Below are 27,912 nucleotides of genomic sequence, written 5' to 3'. Positions count from 1 at the left end.
AATAAGCATTTCTTTTCTCTTTATCATTATGGTGCTAAGCTATCAAATCAACCTTAAACTCTAAGTCAAATTGCTGAGCAAATTTCTTAACCCAGTGCTATTCACAGTCAGATTTATAATGCCATAACTTGAGGATGAGTGCCAGACTCATAATTTTTCTATTTTTAATGCTTTGTCGTGAAAAATTTTACTTAAATCAGGAAGTTTTGTTATGAATGATACAGCTAATCATTCAGTTATATCAAATGCTTAATGCTGATTTGATATAATGCTGTCTGCTCGAAGCCTAAAAAAACCCTCAAAATTTATGCTGATTCAAATTATCGCAGCATTTCATTGATTTGTATACAATACAATTATACCCAAACATGAACTAATCAGCAAAAGGTGGCAATTCATCTTGGTGCTGTACTTTCCTTAAATCTATGTTTGTTTTGTGCAATTTTGGAAAAAATATAACATCATGGATGCCATAGGAAATATCAACTTCGCTTGGCAAGAATTAACTGATAAATGCATGAACGGAGTGTGGAAGAAGTTATGGCTTGAAGTTATCCAAGAATTTTCAATGAGAAGAGCCTATCGCTGTATCGTTTGGTTGACTAAATTGTCAACCTAATCTATGTAGCAAGACTAGGAGATGTAGACGGAGCAGGATATTGAGGAGTTACAGCAGGTTTCTGGTGAGAGCCTTATCAACAATGACCTTCAAGAACTGGCAGAACATGGAATTCATGTAGAACTGGAAAATATTATGAAAATGAAGTATCCAAAGAACTTGCTACAGATTTCCTTAGTAAAAGTTTGGTAATGATAACTGAAATCATTGATCAAATTGTAGTAAATGATCCAGATTTTGAAAGGACTGCAAAAGCAAAATGAGGCATTTTGGATGTGATCTCCTGCTACTGACATATGATTAAGGAAAGAAAAAAAAGCGACAAATGAAACTGCACGACTTTATCACAAAAACAAGAATTTCAAAAAAGCCAGGACCTTCGTCACAAAAAATGAACTTTAATTTCTGTGTGCAATGTTTATGTGTTATTTAACATATATTATTATGAAAATTAATATAAAAATAACTTAAAATTAAAGTAAAATTTTTTATTTTCAGTCACATGTTCCGCTATCCCTATTTACTCTGTTAAAATGACCTTGTTTAACGCTGTTTTGTTTAGCACTTTGTCGTTTATGGACGCATTCCCCACATTAAGTGGAATTATACTGTGCATATTTTAATGTTTACCTTACTTTACTTAAGTTAGAATGCATTAAAAGTAATTTCAATATAGAAACGGAAAATTGATATTTGATCAGATTGATAAAAACAGAAATATGCTATCTGAAATTATTGTTAAACTTAATTATAATTTTTATTCAATTTCTGAATCTGTTTAGTCTGGATTTTTAAAATGGCAATTTTTGCAGATTGTTATGTGGTATCTGCAGATCAGTGTAGTAGGCTACATGTTACATACACCCTTGGATACTGTTTTCCTGTTTATGTTTTATTTTTTGGTAATATGCACACTTTTCTCTTGATACTGATATTGCCTGTGGAGGATCTGATTTCTTTCTCAACACTTCCAGGATTTTTATATGGAGATCCTCACTCTAATTGTCTGCAAAGAAGGAGCCTACATTTTCTTCCTCAGACTCCTCAACAAGCCATTTCAGAAACATTTCATTACCTTTTATGATAAAATCCATCTAATGAACAAAGCAATAATCATAAATACAAATATGTCGCACTAACCTTATTTAGCTTTGCAGTTAATTTTTGAAATGTAACACAAATGTTTTCGGTCTATCCTATGACCTTCTTTAGGTGGAGTTCTAGAAAAAATTTTTTTTTATGTGATCTGAGTTGATTTAGCTTCCAATTCTAATCGTTATAATTTCAAATGCTTTATTTTTAAATTAATTTTTTAAAATTTTAAATTTCCAAAAATATGAACCTGCACTGGCCATTATAGCGTCAGGTCATACATAGGCTGCCATGCTCGTGAGAGTCGTTTTTCATCCTTAAAATTTATTGACAGGTCATGGCACAGGCTTTAAAAATCTCAATAAAAAAAATTAACTGAATAAGGTTAGTGTGATATATTTATTTTTACCTTTTATGATAGTATGTACTGTATTGATATAAACAATATCACTTTACAATTAGAACTGCATCACTTCAAATGTGGGAAAAAAGACAGAGGATTATTTGCAGGTGAGTGCTGCACTAACTTGTCCAAAACAACTGAAACAAAGATAGCACTGAAAGTGTTAGTGTACTTCTAATTTTAGTATCTTGTTGAAGAGGATATTTGAGAAGAAAGGTAGAAAATAATTTGGCCACAAAATTCCAAGAAGCCCAAGTTACAGGCATTTTAAAAAGAAATGATAGTTACAAGCATTTTAAAAAGAAGATCACATTGTTCACCTTGAGTAATGGCAGATTAAGAAATGTACTACTAGAAAGCTTCAGAACAAAGAACAATTCATCTTTTTAAAACAAAGTAGACTTAACTGAGTGGTACTGATGAATGTCTATAGGATTTCTTTTTGCTGTCTGACTGCATTAAAGTCAAAAAGTTTATCTAGCAAAAATGTTTCAACATCATTATTTTAATGATGTGACAAGTGTACAGGACTACATTCAAGTTAGAATGAGCCTATAACAAGCTTCAGTTATATGTCTTAGCTGATTTTAAATTTCTAGAGATGATTGAAAGCAAGATCAGAACCATTAGTAATGCACTACAAAGTAAACTTAGAACCAAATTTATCAAGGAACTCAAATAGATTCTAAGTAAACAGCTGCCTCTTCAATGAAAAATGAGAATTGATCAGCAACCTAAAATCTGAAGGAACCTGGAATTGCTTTATTGGAGTGGATAAATGACATGTTCTAATTTGATCACAAGTTAATTATGGAATTAGAGTTAACTACCCATCTTAAACTGGCTAAAGGTAGAACAGTTAAGCCTCCATCTCATGATAAATATTCTCTAGCCAAATTGCTTTTTTTTGGATTATTAATTAGCCTAAATAATATTTTTATCAGTATTATAAAATCTAACGAAATTTATACATTTTAAATTTGTTATTAATTTGTATAAATTTCATTAAAATTATTAATATTTTTTATTAAGGAATAATTAATAATAATAAAAATATAATTTTTCCTATAACTAAATAAACTTTAATAATGCTTGATTTACCCAATCTCTGTTTCACTTGTTTGATACTTCAATCACAATATATATTTTAGTAAAAAATATATTTTCTCCTTAGATGCATTTTATTCAAAGTGTCAACTATTACATTCTGTGAAACTGTACCTACATAAATTATAAATTTATAGATGTATCTTATAATATCCAATCATATCTTCATTATTTAATTAAAATTATATACATAGTTGTTAGGGTGTGTGTAGGATATATTTCCTTTACCATTAAAGAAATTCAAATAAATAATATATATACTCCATTAGATATCTAATGTTCTTTACAATGTATAACTGAATTTATTAAATATAATATTAGGTGTAGGAAAATGTACATAAGTGTTGCTTATAGTTATTTAATTTACTTATAAATTATCATATTTTCAGGCATATAATGTGTGATGCTGTATGTTCCTACAGAAAATTGATAGAACAAAACTAAAATATTTGTTTAACCATATATCTCATGACTTTGAGATAAGCCATTGCTCCATATGTGCTACATCATTATTGCAATTTAAAGTTGGTAACCCACTTCATTGCATAACCCACATTTCTTTCAAATTGTTTTTAAACACATAACCTGAGAGTTATATGCACAAAAATACAGTGATTCCTGGAATATCTTTGAAATACAACTACAGTAGAGCATCAATTATCCAACCCCCGATCAACCATCACATCGGTTAACTGACCGCATTCTAGTCAGCAAATTCAAATGTCTGCTGGTGATGCAGCACTATAATATTTGGCTATGTCTTGGCTACTTTAATATTATTTTCATTAAATTTTTGGTGTTTTAGCTGGCAGCACTGGCTCGACCATGAAAGGGTTGCCAGTATTTAAACAAGGCTTAATTTTCTAATTATGAGTGGTTGTTTGTTTTGTAAGCAATAAAATAATTTAAAAATAATTTTTAACGACACAATAGCGACGATTATTATTTTTAAAAAATTTTGTTAGGCTTAACATTGATGAAAATTCAACACAAAGTAGGTTAATAGTGATATACTAATATACTAATTACATGAGATATAATAATATACTATACTAATAATGTATTTTTTCATACTTTTCGGTTATCCGTTTTTTCAGTTATCCGACCAACCCTAGTTTCCAATTGAGTCGGATAATCGATGCTCTACTGTATTGAACCAATAAATTTATCTACAACCAAGTTATATTTAATAAAGTTAAATTTATTAATAAAATTAAACTCTAAAAGTTAATAAAAATAAAAAAAATGTGGAAATATAAATAAAAATGGAATAAATATTGAAGTGATGTTTAAAATTAACTATAAAATAAAAAATATATATATGAAAATTTTAATGTTTCTAATGGACTAATCAATAAATTTTTGGAAATTATATGAATAAATATATAAAACAATGAATCAGAAATTCAAAAATAAGTCTTATTGGTCAGAATATTTTTTAATTGCTTTAAATTATTATTATGCATTATAATAAAACATTTTGTTATAAAGCATTATGTAGAAAATAGCTCATTTTTATTTCATATGTCTTAGTACTTTTTAAAAATATTATATAATATATTGTATACAATGATAAATCTTATTTATAGTTAATGTTTTATAAATTTACTTTAGGAAAAAAGATGGAAAAGATATTATTTCAAGTGATCATATAAAATTAGTTGAAGAACCTGGAGGTGTATTTGCTTTGACTATTGATAAAGCAGTTCCATCAGATGTAGGAAAATATGCAGTTGTTATAATTTTTGACAATGGAGAAGAAAAAAGTGAAGCTTTAATGACAGGTAAGGAATAGTTATATAACAATAATTAATTAATTATGTTATATTATAATTAATTAATTAATAATTATAATTAATTACAGTTTATAAAAGTTTTGTTATAAAAGTTTATAAACTTTTATAACAAAACTTTTATAAACTGTAGTTCATATATAAATGCCAATGAGAATGAGATTAAGCCAGAACTACAACAGGCTACCCTAATACAACAAACATACCATATAAACCAACAAGAGTTTAGAGGCATTTGAGATATTTAAAGCAGACTGCCAGGGCCTATCTATCAATATCACGGTCAAAAAGCAAATCTCAAAGGCATGGCAGGCTATGTTTGATAAGACATTATGGCAAACAATGTAGATGCACCTGATTTGATAATGAAAGAAAAAATTTATAAAAAAGGAAATGTTCAAAATTGAAATGGATCAAAGTCATATATATATGCATTCCAAATCAGAACATCATTAGCACTTGAAAGAATTGATTTTAGAAGTTTTCAAACCACATGCAAAGTTCAAATAGTTTTATTTATAATTAATGCTCTGTTGTTAGAAGATTATTTTATTAAAAATAATCTTACTTATTTAAATTATATTGATATTGATTATTTTAGATATTCAATTTTTTTAAATATTTTAATTTTCAGTTGTTCCTAAAATGGAAATACCATCAATAGGAAAAAAGCCAGAATTTTTACAGTCTTTGCAACCAAAACAAATTGCTTTAACCCAACCTGTTGTCTTACAGGCTAAAGTAATTGGTGAACCTAAACCTTCTATTAAATGGTAAGTGTAAGAAGTAATTATTTTTATTATTAAAAAAATGTTAAATGGTGGAAACTAAGGTTTGTAAAATAAATAATTCTATACATTTGTGTAGGAATTAAATAAAATATTTAGATTATATTTCCATTTTACTTAGTGATATTTAAAACTAATTTTTATTCAGGTTAAAAGATGGAGAGGAAATAAGACCTACATCTAATATTACTATGACTGAAGAACCAGATGGCACTATTGCTTTAAAAATTGATTCTGTGGATTATTCAGATGCTGGAAAGTATGTTGCTGTAGCAACTAATATTGAAGGAAAAACTCGAAATGCTGCTGCTGTTGATGTTTTAGGTAACTGTATTGGTTAATATGTATATTTAAATAATATTTATTAGATATTACTAGGCCAGTATGCTTTATTTCAAAATAGATATTGCATGTTAAAGTAAATATAACGTAAAAAAAAAATTAGGACAGATTTACTAAAAAATATTTGTAATTAGAAGATATGGTTTCTGTATATTCAAATTTAGTGTTTAGCATCCTTGTAATCCAGATCTTGGTAGATGAGCAAACAGCAATTGGTTAGAAAAAATTTTGATTTACTTCAAATTCTGTGTGTAGCATTCCTGTCTCCAACCCAAAATGCATTTGAATAATTTAAAAATTTTTTATAAAATAAACCATAATTTTTTCTAACCAATTGCTGTTTGATCATCTACCAAGATCTGGATTACAAGGACACTACACACAGAATTTGTAATTAGAGACAGACAAATTTTAGAATCTTTAAAATTGATCCTTTTCATATCATAGACACAGAAGATCAAAGTGAAGTTAATCTCCTTTATTAGCCTGAATTTTATGAATGTAGTAGGTTAATATAATTAGGGTTATACATCAGAATTTAGGAATGATATAAATAAAATTTCAAACTTTTTTGTTTCACACATAATTAAGGTACTGATTCAGAAAAATAAAATTTGGAAAAAAACAGTGTTGCTATATTATTTTAAATTTCAATTAAGATGCTCATCACATCCTAGATGCTTTCATAAATTTGTTATAACTGTTAGCAGATTGAGAAGATGGTGATGGGTGATCACTCCTTTGAGATTTTTTATTGCTATGTTAAACTTCACTATTGAATATAATATGTTTATTTTTTTTAATATTTTAACATTGCTTTTCAATTTTGTTAAATTTTTATTTTTATTTTACTTTTCATAGACACAATGTAGTGACACTTTTTTAAACACTTGGCAGATTATTCATCTTTTATTTGGTTGGCTTAAATTTTTATGTTTGTGTACTTTAATTTATTTAAGTAATTGTTAAAACAATAAAAATTGTACATATTTATATGGTTTATATTATTACACAAATTAAAAATTGCTTTTCTCAGATTTGCTCTTAGATTTGCCTCTTGTCTTGACATGAATGGTAATTATAACTTTATCTAATTTACCTTAAAAAAATCATTTTATCAACAATTTTCCATCTCACTTGTTAATAATGCCTTTTTGGTTTGTATTTTATGTGATGCAAATATTAAATTACAAAAAAATATCAATACTGACTTTTAAAAACATATATATCTATTTAGATATTATTGGGTTGTTCGGAAAGTAAGTTCGTTTTTTTTCCATTGAAAAAAACGCAATATTTTTATAATAAATAAATATTTTGTTGAATTATATGTTGACCATTTTGGTCAAATACCTGTTGTCATCGTTTCTGGTAGTAGCACAATTTCACATTCATAAAAGTTTTGATCGTTGCTTACAAAAAACCGATCCAAGTGATTTTTGACATTGTCACTTCAAGTAAATGTCTTACAGTTAAAAAAAATTGTATAGATCAGAACAAGTAATAATCTGAGTGTGCTCAATCTGGCGAATACGGTTGGTGTGATAGCACGTCCCATCTAAGTTATAATAGTTTCTGACAAGTTACCAAACTTGTGTGAAATTTGACATTATTGTGGTAAAACACTACACCTGTTTTTTTTTATCAATTCTGGCCGGCTTTTTCTGTTTGATGATATTATGCAATTTGTTTACTCGAATGCAGTACACTTTCGAATCAATTGTTAAATTGTCTGGTAAAAGCTCCAAAAAAAATTTCCTTAATTACCCACCAAATAGAGCATTTCTCTTTAAGAACTCGTGGAATTCATATATTGAGCTTTGAAATGAAACCAATTTGTTTCAAGTACTCATAAACAGTTCAATTTGACAAATTTAATCTCTTAGTGATTTCACGTGTTGTTATTCCGCAGTTTGCTTCAATCGGTACTTTTATTTTGTTTTCATTGGCTTCAATTGGCCATCCATAACGTGGTGCATCTTCAATACTGAAATTGCGAGAACGAAATTTTGTAAACCAGTTTTGGCACTGTCGTTCTGTCAACACATCTCCACCATACATGTCACATGATTTGTTTCTTGCTTGAACGGCATTTTTATTTTTTTGGTAATAAAACCGCAAAATATGCCGAAGATGCTGCTTTCGATCTTCCATATTTGATGGGACACAAAAAATAAACAATTGCATGAAATCAAACAAAATTTTTTACAAATAATCCATAAAATGCTAGCTGTCAAAATATATAATGATAATGCGGTTTAGAACGAAAATGGGGGAAAAATATGACTAATCTGTCTAGTGGAGAAAAAAACAAACTTACTTTCCGAACAACCCAATACTTTAATTTGAATAATGACATACTCAGAAAAAATGCTTAGACTTAGATTTAATCTAAAAAGTGGTTTTGAAATTGTGTTTATAAATAAATTCTTACATAAAAACAGAAAAAAATGCTGGTAGAAAGTGTTGGAAGATGATTAGCTTTTATTATGAAAATATGACAATATTATAACACAGTATAGCATAATTTAATGTCATTATTTTATATTGTTTTATAAATTATTGTGATTATTAAAAATATCTTTAAGAGTTTATAATTACTCTTTGATTAATATTGTAACTGTTTAAGTAGCATTCTAATAATTCTATTATAAAAATAATAGAATTATTAGAATGGTACTTATATTTCTCTCATATATTTATTGAACTTAAAACCTTCAAATCCATATTACATTGACTATGAAGATAAAAGAAATGAAATATTAAAAATAATTACAAAATTCATATTGATATAAATTTAGATCTATAATGCAATTTGACTCATTGCTGTTTTAGCTGAAAGGAAATCATTATTTACAAAACTTTTCCATTTAAAATTAACAAGAAATGATGTTTCAAGTAATTTTTATTATTTTCTAAATACTTTGTAGTAAAATTATTAAATATAAGGTCAGTGACTGGATGGAATAATTGGGATGGTTGAGGAGTTGAGAAAATGGTACGTGGGTTTGATTTAGAAACTGAGACAGTCTTATCATTTATACTTTGAACCTAGTTTTTTTTTTTTAATTTTTTTGTTGGCTTTTTCATAATCCTGGTGGGTGGTACTACTTGTGATTTGGGTTTGAAATTGCACTTCTGACACCAGTGTACTGTTGCTGATAGGTTGTGATTGTCGGGATGGTTGAGGGGTTGAGAGGGTCGTATGTGAGTGTGATTTAGACACTGAGACAGGCTTATCATTTATAGTTTGATTTTGTTTAATTAAATAAATACATACACACAAGATTTTGTTAATTTTGCCTACAAAGGATTCAACTCTGATTAGTCAGTCAGAGGAGAGAGTCTATAGAAAGTCTGAATGTTGCTATGAATATAGTCAATCAGTCTCTTGGCATTTATGTCTTATGGGTTGATGGCCCTGGAACTCATTTCATCTGGTGAAATTGTGGATTAAGTGAAAAGTTCAGATTAGTTAAGGTGTTTGTCTACTGAGGCAGGACAATAGGAACTTAAACTTTTAAGATGGCTGGATCATATTCTGAATAGCAATGGCTTAGTAGAAAGAGTGGCTTCAAAATGAGATATGTTTTTATGGGTTAATTCCTTGGAACTTGGGTCATAGAGTGAGAAAAGAACGTCATGTCCTTGAGACACAAGTTTTTAAAGGGTTCTCTTCTCAATTCTGCATTCCAATTGAATGATAGTATCCCTCATTGCTTTCTGATTGGTCCACCCTTGTCTCCAGATGACAATTCAAAATCTTTTGGGTTGCAGGAGAGGTCGTTATTGATGCTCAACCCAACACTGATCAGATAGTATTCCTCCAAACTTCAAAACTTTCCCTTGTAATTCCAGCCTTTTGTTTACTTTTTTGAAAGAAAAAATTTTAGTAGTCTTTGTGAGACATTGTGTCATCCTTATTTTTGAAAGGTGAGCATTTAACTGTCCTGTCAGATATTCATTAACATTTTAACATCTAATTTCAAATTCCATTCTGGACCTTACAACAATAAAACTATAAAAACTTTTGGATTAAAATGTTTAATTGCTTAAATGAGAAAATTAATATACATTAGATTCAAGTTTAAAATTAAATTTCTGATATGTTTTGAAATTAAAATTTAATATTGCAATCATTGAATAAAAATATATTTTAAAAATTAAATATGAATAGGATTTGAATTTACAATCTAGAATTTTTTAATTTAATTATAACTTTCTAATTTATTTGATTATTTGAAAGTGGGTACTAATTACAGTTAGCTGAGTATACATATTTAGATTGAGATAGATACAGTGGAACCCCGGTTAATGAACATAATCGTTCCACAAGTCCGTTTGTTAACCGAAGCTAATTTTCCCATAGAAATAAATGCAAATACAATTAATCCGTTCTAGCTGTCAGTATTTTTGTAATTTTATTTGTAAAATGTGTTTTCTTTGATGAAAATATAAGAAAATGTAGTATCTATCATTACAGCAACAAATATGTAAACTTTATTTAATAAAGAAGCACTGTACATACCTTTGTTTCTACAGAGCTTAATGCTTGGAAGAGGAATCCCCTCCATAAAAATATCATGTAGCACTGCATCGGGAGTTTCTTCATGTCACGGTCTCTTTTGATAAGGAACAAGAAATTAGTCTAAAGTTGATTGTCTTACTCTCTTAATCAAAATTTTTCTAAAATGCGCTAGCACTGTACAGGCAGTTTGGACTTTATCACATTTTTGCTCTTAACGGCACGGGGATTTTCAGCGTTGTAGACTAAAAGTGGCTTGGTTTTGAGGTCACCACTTGCATTAGCGCAAAATAAAAGAGCGAGTCTGTCCTTCAATGGCTTGTGCCCAGGAAGTGCTTTCTCTTCTTGGGTTATGTATGTTCATCTAGACATTCTTTTCCAAAAAAGATTGGTCTCATCACAATTAAACACTTGATTCCAGACATATCCTTCACTTTTTACAAGCTCTGCGAATTCATCTACAAATGCTTTTGCTGCTTTTTCATCTGAACTTGAAGCCTCCCCATGTCTTATGACACTGTGAATGCCAGTTCATCGACAAAACCTATCAAACCACCCTTGGCTCGCTGTTTGCACTTGTACTGGGTGTCTGGATCAACAAATCATTGTATAAATTTTAGCTTTTTCACAAATTATAGCTTCACTAACACTGTCTCCAGCAAGTTGCTTTTCATTGATCCATATTAGCAACAGTTTTTCAACTTCATCTAAAACTTTAGATCTTTGTTTCTATATCACATTCACTCCTTTTGACACTTTGGCAGCCTTAAATGCTTTTTTGTTTTAATAATTGTAGAGATATTCGATTTTGCTTATATTAAAAATATTATATTCTTTAGCGATGTCAGAAACACAAATGCCATTCTCGTATTTTGCAATAATTTCTTTCTTTAATGCTACACTAAAACGTTTTCTATTTTCACTGTCACTTTTCTCTTTCTTCAGTGCCATATTGATTAAATATACAGTGTAAATAACAAAACTAAAAAACGAAGTTTAGCACACTCGAAAAAGCAATGCTTACCTCGCACATGCCTAAGAGCAACTGAAATTTGCGAGGTTCCAGAACGGTTGGAAACTATTGGGTTGATGCAAAAGTTCGTCCCATTTTTAGCACCAGCTGGCTAAAAATGCAACACTAAAGTGTTATTTCCTTCACATGTGTAAAATTTCAATATTGTTTGACAAAAGGGATCTCAGCTAGTATTTGAGAGTAAAGTTGTGTTACTTAGTTGTGTTTTTAAAATTTTGTTAAGCATTACAAAAGATAGAAAATAAGGAGAATTTTCGACATATTATGCTTTTTTATTTCTGAAAAGGCACGAATGCTTTGCAGACACTCAAAAAAATATGTTCTGTGTATGGTGAGGGAGCCATTGATGATTCCACGTGTCATAAGTGGTTCAGAAAGTTTCGTGAAAGCAAGCTTACAAATTTGACACAAAAAGCCGTTAAGTTCGTTATCTGAGACAAAATTTTTGCAAAATAAAAGTTTGTTAACCAGGGTTCCACTGTATTTACCAGTAAGTATACAGTTATATTGTTGTCATCATTTGCTATTTTGTCAATCTAATACTAAAGATAAGCATTTTCAGGTTTATTCTGCTCTTGTATTTAGTATTTGTTTTCCGTTTTGCCCTCATATTATAATGAGGGCAAAACTCATCTTTCAGTCATTTTCTTTAGATATCCTCTTTCTTTTGTTCCACCAATTTTTAGTTTAGAAGGAGTTTTGTCAACTCATTGTTTCTCTAACTAAAATATATACTCAGCTCAATTCCATTTTACTGATTTTTTTATGTATAATCATATTAGTTATTTTAACCTATTGTCTTGTCCATGTATTACTAGATAATAGATTAACAGACTTTTTGTATAAAATATGATTATAAATAATCACTGCTATAAAGAAAAATATAGTTATATGATCTCTCTAAATTTTATATATACATACATTATGCTCAATGTTTGTGGACATTAGTGTTTGGGAATTTGATCATTCCTGATTGGAAATTTATGCACCAAAATTTCAACTTTCATGAAAAGTTTCAACCTTTAGAGAAATAGTAAATAACTTGAGTTAGCACTTGCACAAACTGGATATTCCAGCACACAATGCTAAAAGACTGCTGCATTCCTCATTTGTATGGTGTCTAAGATATGTTATTGCTTTATTTATTTATTTATTTATTTTTTGGCTTAAATAAAATGACTTTTTTCTTATTATAAACCATAAACCCCATTGCACATTATATTTATTTAATAAAATAATTTATTTTTCTGAAATTTTTTAAAAAATAGCAATAATACATAAAGTCCTGGAACAAATTACAAATTTAACATCAAAAATAGAAATTTGAGAATTTGATGTTAATGAAGGATTACTTTGTCCTAATTATTCACAAACATGGGGATCAGTGTATGTATAAAGAGGAAGTTGACTTATAGTTTAGATAATATAATTGATAATGTATCTGCTCTGTTTGCAGAGGTTATTATTTAAATCCCTAAGTAACTTTTTTCTTAATTATTAATTTATTTAATTATTTGAATAATTTGAAAATATTTCACAAGATTTATTGCACATTTACAGATAATTTAAATAATAAAACTTAATATTTATTATTTTTCTAGTTCCTGCTAAAAAGAAACCTGAATTTCTAACTGATTTGCAACCTGTTACATGCAATGATGGTGATTCTGTAACATTGAAGGCAAAAATATCAGGAGAACCAAAACCAAAAATTAAATGGTAGTGTTGAAATTACTAATTTTAAAGTTTATTTATTAATGAATTTTTCTTAATTTTTGAATTAGTTTTTACTATATCACCAATAAATATTTTTTTGTTGAAAACAATATTAAGATGACCTGTTAAATAAAAAAATAACATGGTCTTTTAAAATAATCTTTAGCTACAATTTAAAATTAGAAATTAAAAAAATAATAATAATAATAATTATTCAAATTTTAAATTTGTGTTACAACAACAATATTTTTTTTAGCAAAAACATTTATTAATAATTTCTACAGAAGCACCAATTGTTTTTTTTTGGACCTAAAATACTGGAACAGTAGCTAAATATACTGATGGAACGAGTTGAAGATAATTAGAAATTGAAAGTGCAAAAAAAGTAATTGATAGTACTTGATATAAATATCTAATTTTTCAAAACTACATATTTATAACAAGTCTTTTCCCAAGTTTTTATAGACCTGATGGAAAAAACATAGACTACACTATATTTAATTTTTTTTTCATAAGCATTGTTACAAATTAGTTTTGATTATGTTTTTGGCCTTTTCATCAGCATATAAATCTAAAATCTTATATACAGTAGAACCTCGATTATCCGGACTAATTGGGGATGAAGGTAGTCCGGATAAGGAAAAATCCGGATAATCGAAACAAATACTTTAATTTGTCTTTTAATGATAATACAACACTTTTTCTTTTCGATGACATATCGGTAATATTAAAAGTAAATACTGTATTTAAATTGTGATCAAATTTTCAAGAAACAATTGTTTCTATTGAATTTGGACTACTACTGACCAGTGCTAACAGACTACCTATTGTTTAAAAGGCCCTCTGGTGGCACAAGAAGATGGATTTTATAAAATAAAAAGCAGTTGAAACTGCATTTTTATGAATAAAAATTTGACAAACTATTTATCATTTTATGACAAGTAAAATTTTTTCGTCGCATTCGCGGCCTTTAAGTAATGCATAAACCTTCGATACACGAGGCCCTTCGGACTGCGAGACGTAGGCAGTGGCCCACGTTGCCCATGCCTTACGCCACCCTTGGTCATAGAAATGATGTAATTTGAATATAAAGTATAAATATGTATGTCAAGTTATATTTTTAGAGTTTACGATCACTGTGCTGGGTGAGACGTTGTTGAAACCAAAAAAGTTATGCATTCCATCACGTACATAAGTACATCAGTGTTGTAATTCGCCAAGTGCAAATCAGCAAATTCGTAAAATTTTTGTTTATTTTGAACAATCCGGATAATTGAAAATCCAGATAATAGAGGTCTGGATAATCGAGGTTCTACTGTATTTGAAAAATTTTGATATACAAGAAACATGAATAAATATATAAATAAATGCACATTAGAATTAAAGTAGCAAAATAAATTAACACAATTAAAAATAAAGATTATAACTTTAAAAAAAACTCAGATAATTTTATTTACAGTTCAAATATGTTCAGAATTAATGTTTTAAAATAATAAATAATACCTTCAGAAATATATGAAAATTAAAAATTATCTAAAAAATACTTTTATTAATTATGTCTGAAATACAGCAAGTTTTTAATTAAATTTTCTTTATATATTTAGGATAAAAGATGGCAATGAATTAAAACCAACAGGTAATTTTAAACAAATTGAAGAACCAGATGGCACCATTTCTCTACAGATTTTAAAAGTAACTCCCAAGGATGCAGGAAAATATGCTTTAGCAATTGCAAATGATGAAGGTGAAACAAGAAGCTCTGCTCCTTTAACAGTTAATCGTAAGTCATTTGAAATTTCCTAATGAAAATTTTAAATACCAATTGACATTAATTTTGTATTTAAAATTAATTTAGATACAAAATTTTATTGTAGCATAAGTTACTTATTAGAGTTAATTATGATAATGATAAAAATTACTATAATATATGAGGGTAGGCTGAAAAGTAATGCACACACGCTTGTAGAGCACGAATGAAATGATTTTCAGAAGCGTGCCAGGTGGCATATGGAAGCAACATTCCCCCTCTATGCGTATGTGCAGTTTGAGGTTGTTGTGTTCATTCAGTATATTTTGAGAAGCGGAAATATGGAGATGTGTTCTAGTGCTATGTCAACGCAAGTTAAACAGCGTGCTGTTATCCAATTTTTAACTGCTGAAAAAGTGACTTTTCCTGAGATTCATCGTTGCTAAAAGACTGTTTATGGTGACAATGCTGTTGATAGGTCTGCTGTAAATCAATGGATAATAAAATTTCATGGTTGCGAGCCTGGAAAAGCCATAATCGTTGATGAAACACGTAGCAGACATCCGATCACTGCCACAGACGATTATCGTTGCCCCTCGTTGCAATGTTTAATTCTTTTCAGTACATACGGACTCTAGAACACCCCCAACGTTCAGTTTGTCATGTTAGAGGCAGCCTGGTGCCAATAATTTTGCAACATGACAACGCTCATCCACACACCTCGCGTGCAATTGGAGAGGCTCTGTGAAATGTGAAGTTTGAACCGATTCCACATCCTCCTTATTCCCCTGATCTTGCGCCTTGCGATTTTTATTTTTTTTCTCTACTCAAGAGAGACCTCAAGGGTGATCATTACACCTCAGACAATGAGGTGAAGGCAGCTGTTAAGACTTGGATTCGAGAAAAGTAAGAAGAATTTTTCAGTGACGGAATGAAAAAACTTGTTACACATTGGGAGAAATGTTTTAGCCTTAACGGTGACTATGTTTAAAAATAAATATATGATTTTGAAGCTTAAAAATTGTACTTTAATGTACTTTTTGCCCAATCTTGCTATTTGTTTTTGTTCGTATTCTACAAGCATGTGTGCATTACTTTTCAGCCTACCCATGTAATTTTAATTTTATTAAATAAAAAATAACAAATATATTGCTTTTTTTTTTAGTAAAATTTGAAAACATAAAAACAACAATCGTCCAAAAGTAATAAATATATTATGATTAAAATAAAATAATCATTATATATGAAATTTTTTAAAAATTAAAACATCATATAGCCAAAAAATTTATAAATATTAAACAATATACTGAATCTAAAAATTTTTATGTCTATTTTTTAAAAATTTACTTCTATGATTATAATAGGCCTATACATTTTTATTTATACATTATATATTTTAGAACCACCAGTTTTTACCAAGCCATTGCTGCCAGTGACAGTGATTAATGGATTTCCTGGAAAGTTAGAAGCCAAAGTTAGTGGAGTACCAAGACCAACTATTGAATGGTAAATAGATTTATAAAGTGTTTGGAAAAATTATCCAGCTTTTCATTAAAGCTTGATTTTAAAATATTAATTTATATATTTTTTTACATGAACAACAGTAAATATATAAATAAAATACTGAAGGAAAATCATCTTAACATTATGTTTTCTAGAATAATAAAAATATTTTTTATCTATAAAATTTCTGAGAAGTATGTTTGAAATCTAATGATAGAGTTGTTTCCCATATTTTGTTTTATTTTAAAATTTTGATATTTTATTGTAAAAATTTCAAAAATAATTTTTTATTATGAAAAAATAGATATTTATTTGTACACTACTTTTCTACAAATATATTGATATATTGCACCAAAGTAAACTTACTAATACATGGGATTAAAATTATAAATTTAAAACATATTTTGCATCAAAATGTTTTATAAGAGAAATACTTATATAGTTTGGTTCATATAAATAAATATGACTTTTTATTTTTTAATGTTCTTCAATATTTTTTAATAAACTTTTTGTTTTGTGACACCCAATTCATTTGTTATTTATATTTCATTACAGAGGTAATTAGGATAATTGAAACTTCAGATGATTAGATTAAGGAAAATATTCTTATTTATACAAAATACTATTATAACAATAAAAATATTTTTGAAATTTTCTTCTGATTATCTCTTCATCAACAAATTAATTAATTACTCTTTGATATTGTTACCAAATTGTGAAATCTTGAAATGAGGACACTTCACACCCAATTTGATGCTCAGAATTGAGCATAAAGTCCTGGAAAAAATTTCTAACTACAGGAGTTACAATAATACGCTGTGATAAACCTTTATTTTTGGAAATCTTGTGACTTAATAAATTATATTAATCAATTTTGTTTAAAAACGAGTTTTGGCACATTCAAAAAAACTACGTATTAGCAAAGAACATAAAAAAATAATGTGATTTATAAAATCCAAAGGTCATCCACACTTTTAAATTACTATTGAGCTTGGTATTTGTCATTAGATTTAGTTTTCTGTAACAATTTAATATTGTGTATCAAGTTAGCAATTACTTCAATGAATCTATTGATAGATTGATAAACTGTATATTATCATAAATGGTAAACACTTAACAAAAGTTATTAATACTAAGCTGAAAGTGCTAATGAACATTGGAACTGAAATAAAAATTGAAACTGTAAATGCAAAGTGAAAAACCAATGCTGAAAATGTAAAAGCAGAAGTGGAAATGCTACTCAATTGTAATTTGCTAACTTGTGAATTGTAAATTTAACACTAAGCTGTTATCAATAGAGAAAAATCTCCCATTTTTTTACAAGAGATATCACCAGAGTGAAGAAAAAAATGCCTACTCACTGGAAATGTGGACAAAACAGGAAATTCACAAAAATATGTACTGTACAGAAAGTAATTTTTACCCCTTCAATGAGGATGTGTTTGCATAAATGAGAATGTACTATAACCCTACTCTTTGATCACCATTGTCATACAATGTATTTTTGTTTATTTGCTATTGTAAATATTTTAACATCTATAAAAAGTAAAATAGATTTGAAAATCAACCAGAATAAAACAAATACTGACTTATGGCAATAGCAACAGCTAGAAATGGATTTGATTGGACAGAAATAATGATTGGATAGATTATGCCCAACAATCGCTGAACTAATCGGGCTAATATTATGCTATAATTAATAATTAGGATCTAAGTAACTTGGTACTAGATGTAGATGTTAGACACCGTCTCTTATCTAAATTAATAATTATAATAATTTAATAATTTAGAACATTCTGGAAGAAAAGAACTAGCTCGGAGTAGGACTTAAACCCACAACCTCTGCTTACCATGTGGTGTGCTTGCCAGTTATACCATCCAGCCCCTGAGCAAGTCTTTGCTTCTAGACATATTTAAATTTAGATATAATCATTCAGTTACTTATGGCCTAAGAGGTGGTACCTAACATCTATCTGTAGTACCAAATTACCTAGTGTTTAATTATTAATTATAGCATAATATTAGCCTGATTAATTATGATGATTATTTCGCTTAGTATCAATACATCTAGTTTTGGGATGTTGATATATATATTGGATGGATTTTTTCAGTGAATAAAGAGAGCATGCATTAAAGACTAAATTCAAATTTCTTAATTATGATGATTCATTTAATTAATAGTCTGAATAATCAGTGTTCTATTGTGTAACCTGAATTTAGTCAATATTTTTATTAATACTATAATATAATGGGTATAATGGATCAGAAGTTTTCATATGTATCCAAAATTTTTGATATTTGTATGATTATACCTTTATACTTTATTTATTATAACTTTATTTATAATTTAATTCAAGGATGTGTCTATTTATATACTATGTGTAAGCAATTAGTTATTTATACATATGCTGGTTTTGATCTTTAATGATATGTGTGAGATAAGCTGGGGGTACACTCCATAGAATTTGGTACCACTTAATTGGCACAAAATCGTAAGATTCGATCTCTAAAACTCTTTATAGGAGGGCTTTATAATTAAAAGGATATAGACTGTGAAGTCTCTATCCAACGTCAAGATAATGACACCAGTTAATCAGTTTTATATTACACGGATTTACACACGTAATGGAAAGTTATGGAAATGATAAAATATTTCGATTCAGGCATATTTAAGAGACATTTATTTAACAATAAAAATGAATATTTAATAAACAAGAAAAATTATACAAAATGGAGCTTCAATTATATCTATTTATCGCGGAGAGAGAGATTACAATTTCAGTTAAAATCATACTACCTCAAAGTATTCTCTTTCCTTTTGTATACAAATATGTCCCTTTTTAATTCTCTGTTGGCACTTCTTTAATTATATTCTTCATCTTAGTAACTTGGAAATAAACTTAATATGAACTTCAGGAGTTAATATGGACATTGGCCATATGGAGCTTATATGGAATACGTCTGTCCTCCTTGGGATCTTCTGGCGTACTCGTCGAATGATACTAAAGAATCTCCTTTTTTGATGATTTTCTCCAATGAGAGAATTGTATTATTACCACATGTTAAGGATGAGTGGGGGTTCACAGAGGGGTAACTGGACAGTATGTAACTCAAAATTTATAAAGATAAGGGAAACCAAAAAGGATGTCGAACTTCCATTGAGAAGGAAGTCAGTTTTACCAATTTCCTTCATTTTTAACCTAAAATTCTTTCATTTAAAATCAGAAATATTATTTCTAAAAATTCATATATTTGACATCGATTTTCAATTAATTAGGGGGGTGTGTCCAGAATCTCACATATGTGTAAACAATTTTATATGCTACTAGCTTACCCGTCACGCATTGCTGTGATCTCAGAAGAAACGAAATTCAAGCAAACTCGTTATGATAAAATTCAATTTACATTTTATCATTTTTATTGAAACTTATTATTATTATTCATTTTCATCGGGAAAACATTTCAAAGTATCGTTTCAATTCTATTTATTTATTGGAGCGCTTGTGGATACACGATATTTTTTGTTTTTTCGTCTGGTGCGTACACGAATAAATGAGAAGGTTTTCCGACGCGTGAGCTGGCCACATACAGTTGTCCATGTGAGAAGCACGGATTCTTTAAATTTAGCCCACATACTCGCAGAGATTGTTAGAAGTGCGATATTCCCCATTTTTATATATTTTTTTTAATCCTTTATAATTTTAATTATTTAATTGCTCCTTCCTCTCTTCCTTGGCATGTTGTGAAATTTCTGATAGTTGGATAATAAACCGTTTTATTGTAATTTGTCTTTTTAAATTATTTTGAGTCGATATTAAAATTTGGAAAAGGGGGATTCCTAGATCGGTAAAATAGGCGAATTTCCTCCTACGACTTCGGTTGTTGTTCGGGATACAGTTAAGGTTTTAACAAAGTTCGAGCGAATACATAATTAGCAAAAAAAGTTAAAATAAAGTGATTAAACAAAAATTATTACAAATATCGTAAATAACAGTTCACAAATGCATATATAGAGATATTTTTTGAAATAGGGGGAAATGGTCTTCACAATTTGAAATCGATCGAACACACTGTCTCGATACACTCGTATAAACGCGCACCATCTATCGTGGGTTAAATGTACTATGCCAGAAACCTTCGCGGGAGTGTATTAAAAAACTTTCCTAAGTTTTATGGCAATCGTACTATGCCACAAACCTGCGCGAGAGTATATTAAACAACTTCCCAAAGTTTCATGGCAATCGGATAAATGGTGTGGTAATGCATGAAGGACATAAGACAGACACACAGACATACATTCATTTTTATATATATAGATGATATACATTATAATTTTAATGTTTTTAAAATTATTTGACAATTGAATGACCTATTATTTTTCATTCTAATGCCCATCACTAGTATTTTATAGCATCAGACATTAGAAATTAGAAAATTTACTCATGTTAAATCTAAAACTGATGCTCTTTTATTGCTTGATGTCATTTATAGAAAGCTGTTTGTAAACTTGTCACAGTTACAAATTTACTTATCAAAATCAAAATCCAAACATAAGTATAATTTAGCAAATGTTTCAAATGCATATCTAATTTTACTGCTGTATATATCAATACAGTTTTCTAGTTTAATAGTCTATAAATGAAAAGAATTGCTCCTTTAAGAAGCCACTTATTGTAAGCCACAGTATTACATTTGATGGTGTATACAAATTAATTTGCATAAAATGTTTTCTATTAAGCTAGAGCTGCTAATCATAGAAGTGAGTGTTAGTTTCAAATTTAGTGTGGGCAAGTAGTCTAATTTCTGATACCTGATAAATAGTATACATATATGAATAATTATTTTTTTACACATAAATCATTAACATTTATCAAATCATACATAGAAAATCTAAAAATTAATTAATATTACCATTTAAAATTGTTTTGTCAAATTTTCTTAAATATTCTGTAAATTTTTTAAAAATTCTATCAAAAATAAAGTTTGTTTAATGCTCAGATAAATATTGCATTTTATATGAATCTTAGCAAATAAAATTACATATATACATATATCATTAAAGATCAAGAATTGTATATGTAGATAGTCACATTCTTAACTTAATACAAATTTAGTTTTGTGCAGAATTTACAATAATAATTAATCTCTATTTTATTATAACACAGGTTAAAAAATGGACAACCATTTTTAACTGAGGGGGATCATGTAAAATTGTATAATCCAGATGGAACTGTTGGAATATTATTTGAAAAATGCAAACCTGAACATGCTGGAAAATATAGTTGTGTTGCAAAAAATGGTTATGGTGACTGTACTGCATCTGGAGAATTAGAAGTGATTGGTAAGTAACCTTTTTTGTATGTTTTATAAATATAATGTATTATGTTTTATTTTTTAATCTGTTATATATATATGCTATATATTGATGACCAAAGCTGACAAGATGGCGAAAGTGATGAAGCTGTTCCTCATTTTGAAGGATTCATGTTATAGTCTGGGTTGAAATCTCAAAAAATTTTGTTGGGTGGTTTGAATTACATTATGTTGGGCAGGACTATCAGTACTTGGCCATCAAATTTATTCTGACTGAACTCATAATGAGCATGAAATGAGGATTTTTTAGTGCCCATAAGATAGGAAAAAATATTATATTACTTTTTTTATTTTAGTTTAATCAGAACAATTACCTGATTTGGTACAATTTGGTAAGCCTTAACATTGAAAATGGCTAGACCTTATTGCATTCAACACCAGCTGCGAGTACCTGAATGAGGACAAATCAGCTTATCAGACAATTGGTTAAAAATATTTCTTAACATGACAAAAAGGGTAATAAAAATACTGGATAAAAAACTTTAAATATCCTTGACAAAAAACAAAGATAAAACTATAATTTAAGATATTTCCATATTGTCTCTTGATTATTATATTTTGTGGTGTAGTTTGCTTTGCTTTTATCTGAAGATAATTAGCTGTGTGATTAATCATTATCCCCTCATTTACTAGGACTATTTAGCAATAGAAATCAATGTCTTAATATTGATACCCAAAATTGTCTTAGAAATATTATTATCTTGCATTTCCCAGATCCAGAAACATCTATTTTGCCTAGAGCTTATCACTTGTACCCATGAGTTGAGTAGAAAATGTCATGCTTGATTGTGATCAATAATGAGTTCTCATTCACACTTATTGCCCTATTACATAGTCTTTCTCTTTCATTATGCTTCATTCCACCTTCAGCTGTCTTATACAAGTTGGCAGTCTTATACAAATGGAGACTTCTGCAATAAATTGTCTAAATAAATATTATAAGTACAATTTTAATAACTGGTTTGTCAAATTAAAAATATTTTAGGAAGCAGTTCTGCTGAACTGGTAAGAACCAACTAAATCCCACCACTGATCTCATGTAAATTTTTTCAAAATTCTGATTTTGTTCACAATAAAGAAAGTGAGATAATTTTTAATTAATCATCTAAAATCAAAATTCAGAACTTACTAAGATATGTTAAATACACTATTTGGTATAAAATAAGACATCTGTAATGATCTGGATACTACAAATATTCTGGATGAGGAATTACCTCTACAAGAACAATTGAAGTTGGAAATATTAGAAAGTGTAAAATAATATAAAATTGCAGATGATGACAAATATCAACAAATATTTATGTATTAACAAAATAATTTAATATATTCAAAAAATTGTCAAAAAACAAAATTTACAATATGTTATGTATGCACCATCCACAATCAAACCAGCTCTACACAAAATAAAATAAATTTTTCTGTTGCTAATCAAAACAATAATACAAGAAGATACAACATTACCTGCTTCATGCTTTTTAAAGAACTATTTTAAATAAAAAAATATCACATTTAAATGTATTATTTAATTTTATGGAAGTGGAAAATAATAATAACTTTTTTGTGTTATTGTATGAGAGTGAGACAAAAGAAATTAAAACTAATTTTTTCATATTGTGAAAATATTGTATTAACAAATTTTGAATTTATATTACTATAAAGAATGGTTATTAATGTGTATGTCCAAATAATTGCATGGAATTACAGGTAGCCCTCAGTTTACTCCTCAGTTCCATTCCTACAAAAGTCGGCACAAAATGAATCCATATTTACAGTGAGGTATAGGGTTAGGTTTTACATAAGTGAAAAATAAGCAAATAATTTTGTTTATTAATACAATATATTACAAAATACATATAAATTTAATTTTTAAAATGTATTTTATCATAAAATAAAGTGAAATGTTTTTATTAAAAAATTTTAGTTTCAGATTTCTTACATTTTTCGGAAAAAAGGATCCATCTTCAATTGTTTACATTTTTGTTTTCTTTCATTGAGAATTTCGGAATATGGTCGAATATGATGCTCCTTTTTACATTTGCACTTCACTCCCAATCATTGTCTAACTCACAAAGTTCATTCGTCAAACTTTCCATAGTTAAAAGGATACGTTAACCCTACGTAGAGCTACAGACGAGCAGAGACACTGATTGGTCAACCACCAGTTGCCATAGCGCATATATAAGGTCAGTTTTAGTGGAAAAATTAAATGTGGCTAAGGAGACATAGATATCCTCTGACTGACAAGAAGTAGATATCGTCTGGCTAATAAAAAAGTATTGTCTGGCCAATGAGAAGTAGATTTGTCTCACTAACGATAGTTTCTGATTGCCAAAAGTGCTCCTGCGTTGTAAGGTGTTTTCCTGAATGAACTGATATGGGATACATTCATTGGCGCTATACATTCAGTCGCCATTTATTGGACTATTAAGTTCAATAACTTGACTCATGGGTACCTAAACGTTTAGTATTTTAATATTAATTTAATGCAAATGTATACATATCCAATAATATTAAAAAATAAATATATTCAATAAAAATCTTTGTTTTAACGAATATACAATGTGGCAGATTGGTAAATATGTCAACACTGAAATGAAAATCAGTCTAGCATACGGAAAATTGGGGAATTACATTGCGAAACGGCAAATTGTGCAGCGGCATTATTGTGAATCAGCATAAACCAAGGGCTACCTGTATTTGACTATCATTTGACCAAATAATTGTTTGACCATTAGAGCATATGTCATCTGTTGCCACATCAATTGAAGATTGATCAGTATGCAGGCTGAAATTTTGCTTCTGTTTGTGAAAAAATAGCTGTGGAAGCTTATGAAATATTGAAATAGGCATATACTGAAGACACTCTTCAACAATACATAGCATTTTGATGGTCAAAAAATTCTTTGAAAGTCAAGAATCAACCTTAAAGCATATAGAACTGCAAATTTCTGTGAGAGTGATGATTGCCAGGGAATAATGTACCAACATATTCTATTGCTTACAGTAGTTACGAGACAGTTCTATCTATCAGTTTTGTACACTTTGTTAGATCACATTTGCATGAAACATCCCAATCTCCATGACAATAATAAGTGACTGTACAATGATAATGTTGGGTGACTGAGTTTTTAAAAATTAATAAAACATCTTCTGTAGCTTACATTCATCATATATCCCACATTTGGCACTCTGATTCTCTTTTTTTCTTTCAAAGCAGCAGTGGTCAAAGCATTGGATTTTATTCTGAAGAGTATCTCAAAGAATGGGCTACTACATTTCTTCAAGGACAGGTGGTAGTACATTGAATTTCATTAAAATAATACATTCATAGGTCAAAAAAGATTATAGCCACTATGTCTCAGAATGATTATTTGTGAGAAAAGAATCTCTCTCAATTGATTTTGATTCACCATCATATTATATTTTTTGTTAAAAGCAAAGCATATTTTTATGAATATTAATATATTAATTAAATATGTTATGTGTACCTTGTTTATAACTGTATAAAATAAATAGTATCATATTTAAAACTGTAAGTTATTATTATTTAATTTTATTGAGTTGGAAATTGTCAATTATTAATTTATTATTATTATAAAAATGATTTTTGTCAAAATCAAAACTATATGTATATGAATAATATCTGTACTATTAAGTTTCTTTTTTCAAGAAACAAAAGGTATTGAGGAAGAGAAACATTAGTTCTGGATTAAATTTACAAATATTCTTTTTATCCCAGTTTCATTTGAATTTTTAAAAATCATTAAAAAATTTTAATCTATGAATTTACATAATATATTTTAAACATGTAATATTAATTTTACAGAAAAAGAACTTGATAAAGAATTAGAAGCTGCACCAGCATTTTTAAGCAATTTATATGATGTATCTGCAAAAGAAAATGAGACAATTAAATTTGAGGCTTCAGTTTCTGGCAATCCATTACCTGATGTTCATTGGTTTTTGGATGAACAACCCGTTCTGCCATCAAATAACATTCATCCAATGTTTGATGGGAAAAAAGTATATTTAACTTTCATATATAATTTAAATATTCATTATAAGTTTTTAACATAAATTACAAAATATATTTTAGGTTTCTTTGGAGATTAAAAAATGCAATCCACAACATGCTGGAAATTATGAATGTCATCTTGTTAATAGAGTAGGAAATGCAATATCTGCAGCTAAAGCAAAAGTAATGGGTTTCACAGCTCCAAAATTTATTCAAAAGTTGGTTGATATGGAGGTAGGAAATTTGTTACTAATAAATAAATAATTAATTGTATCATATTACTTTAAGCAAAATTTACTATGAAACTTTTTACATCTTCTATTTCCACAAAAAACATTAAATTAGTGCTTGAAATGTCAAATAAAGGAATTTTTAACATAAATGTCAACCCAATTCAAGCACTGATCCCAAACTATCCACCAGATTATTCATTGGACTTGTTACAGCTTGATGAATAATCTGGCAGTTTGTTTGGAATTAGTAAAGGAATATTTGTTATATTGTTGAAATTGGAAGACTAATTAATATCTTTAACTAGCTAAAACAACAGGCATTTCAAGGAGAATGAAATGAATATTTTGATATAAAATGTTAATTGCAATCTAAAATTAACATGTAATCTACACCTACTTCAAGTTGATTGTTAATCACAGTTAATCCAGTTTTTTTGTTATTTGTAAAATATTATGGTTCAGTATTAAATTGCAAGGATATTATAGTAAATTCCATATGAAAAGTATTGTTATAAATTATTACAATCATAAATTATTATTAAATCAAATTATTACATATTTTGAGTTTAAAGTTTCTAGTACAAAATAAGAAATTATATTGCAATGGAAACATTGATTTTAAAAGTGTGTTTCTAAATCAAATTATGAAGTCATTGTTATGTATTGACTATAAAATTGTATGAAGAAAAGAGCAGCACTTTAAACACAAAAATTTAATTTTTTTCTCCTAAAACTGGCTGAGGAACAGTGTTGTCAACATGTTGAAACATATTATTTTACAGATAGAAAAGAATTTAATTTTACAACAATTATGAAATGTTTTTCACAAATTAAAAATATGTTATTAAAAGTATATTATTAAAATTATATTTGTTTGATATTGTTATTGTTTTAGGTGCCAACTACAGAACCTGCAAGGTTGACTTGCAGAGTTAGTGGCTTTCCTGAACCTTGTATAGAATGGTATCGTAATGGAGATTTATTATATCCTGGCATTAAATATTCAATGTCAAGGGAAGGAGATCAATGCCATTTAAATATACCTTATCCAAGAGGAAGAGATTCTGGAGTATTTGAATGCCAAGCTAAAAATGTAGTAGGAGAAGAAAAATGTTCTGCTAAAATTATTATTAGGTATTTAATTAATTATTATAATTATTATGATAATGATCAATTTTTAATTAATTAAAATTATATATAGTTTCACAAAAAGTTATGTATTGTATATGAAGTAGACCTTATTTTTATAAAGGCTCATTTTATGACTTTCTACGTATGTGACTAGTACAGATTTTCTGTTATAATCCATGAGTTGCTATATTTTTGATTAAACACTTATTGTGGTATTATATAGTTTAAACTATATTTCCAAAAATAGAACCTCCACGACTGTACCTCAGATCTTCACTCACTGTTTCTTTTAGCAGCTTCCTTACAAGGTCACTTGCAGGAAGCTGCATTCATGTAAAGATGGGAAACGACCACTTCTTTCCCTGGATCCTTGTTCTGAAGAGAGACATCTGTTTATCAAGCATACCAACACCTCCCATTGATTTATTATAATCAGATACAACTTTTGGAATTTGAATGGTGATATGAATATTTTCAATTCATTTATATCAA

At 28.3% G+C, this 27,912-nt stretch overlaps 1 protein-coding gene across 1 annotated transcript in view; it reads left to right on the top strand.

Annotated features, from left to right (window-relative positions):
• Positions 1–27,912, top strand: part of LOC111625482 (muscle M-line assembly protein unc-89-like) — a 230,921-nt gene that overhangs the window by 188,654 nt on the left and 14,355 nt on the right. The window contains exons 41-50 of the mRNA XM_023368634.1: positions 4,836–5,005; positions 5,649–5,787; positions 5,951–6,126; positions 13,304–13,421; positions 15,023–15,198; positions 16,566–16,671; positions 21,834–22,009; positions 25,868–26,064; positions 26,138–26,290; positions 27,185–27,423. Coding sequence (XP_023224402.1) covers positions 4,836–5,005; positions 5,649–5,787; positions 5,951–6,126; positions 13,304–13,421; positions 15,023–15,198; positions 16,566–16,671; positions 21,834–22,009; positions 25,868–26,064; positions 26,138–26,290; positions 27,185–27,423 — 1,650 coding nt within the window. The remainder of the gene's footprint in view (positions 1–4,835; positions 5,006–5,648; positions 5,788–5,950; positions 6,127–13,303; positions 13,422–15,022; positions 15,199–16,565; positions 16,672–21,833; positions 22,010–25,867; positions 26,065–26,137; positions 26,291–27,184; positions 27,424–27,912) is intronic.

Source organism: Centruroides sculpturatus, unplaced genomic scaffold (assembly GCF_000671375.1).
Source record: "Centruroides sculpturatus isolate CEXI.00-Female unplaced genomic scaffold, Cexi_2.0 scaffold95, whole genome shotgun sequence".
Lineage (NCBI taxonomy): Eukaryota > Metazoa > Arthropoda > Arachnida > Scorpiones > Buthidae > Centruroides > Centruroides sculpturatus.
The sequence above is the reverse complement of the archived record's forward strand: the minus strand, read 5'-3'. Positions and strand labels throughout refer to the sequence as shown.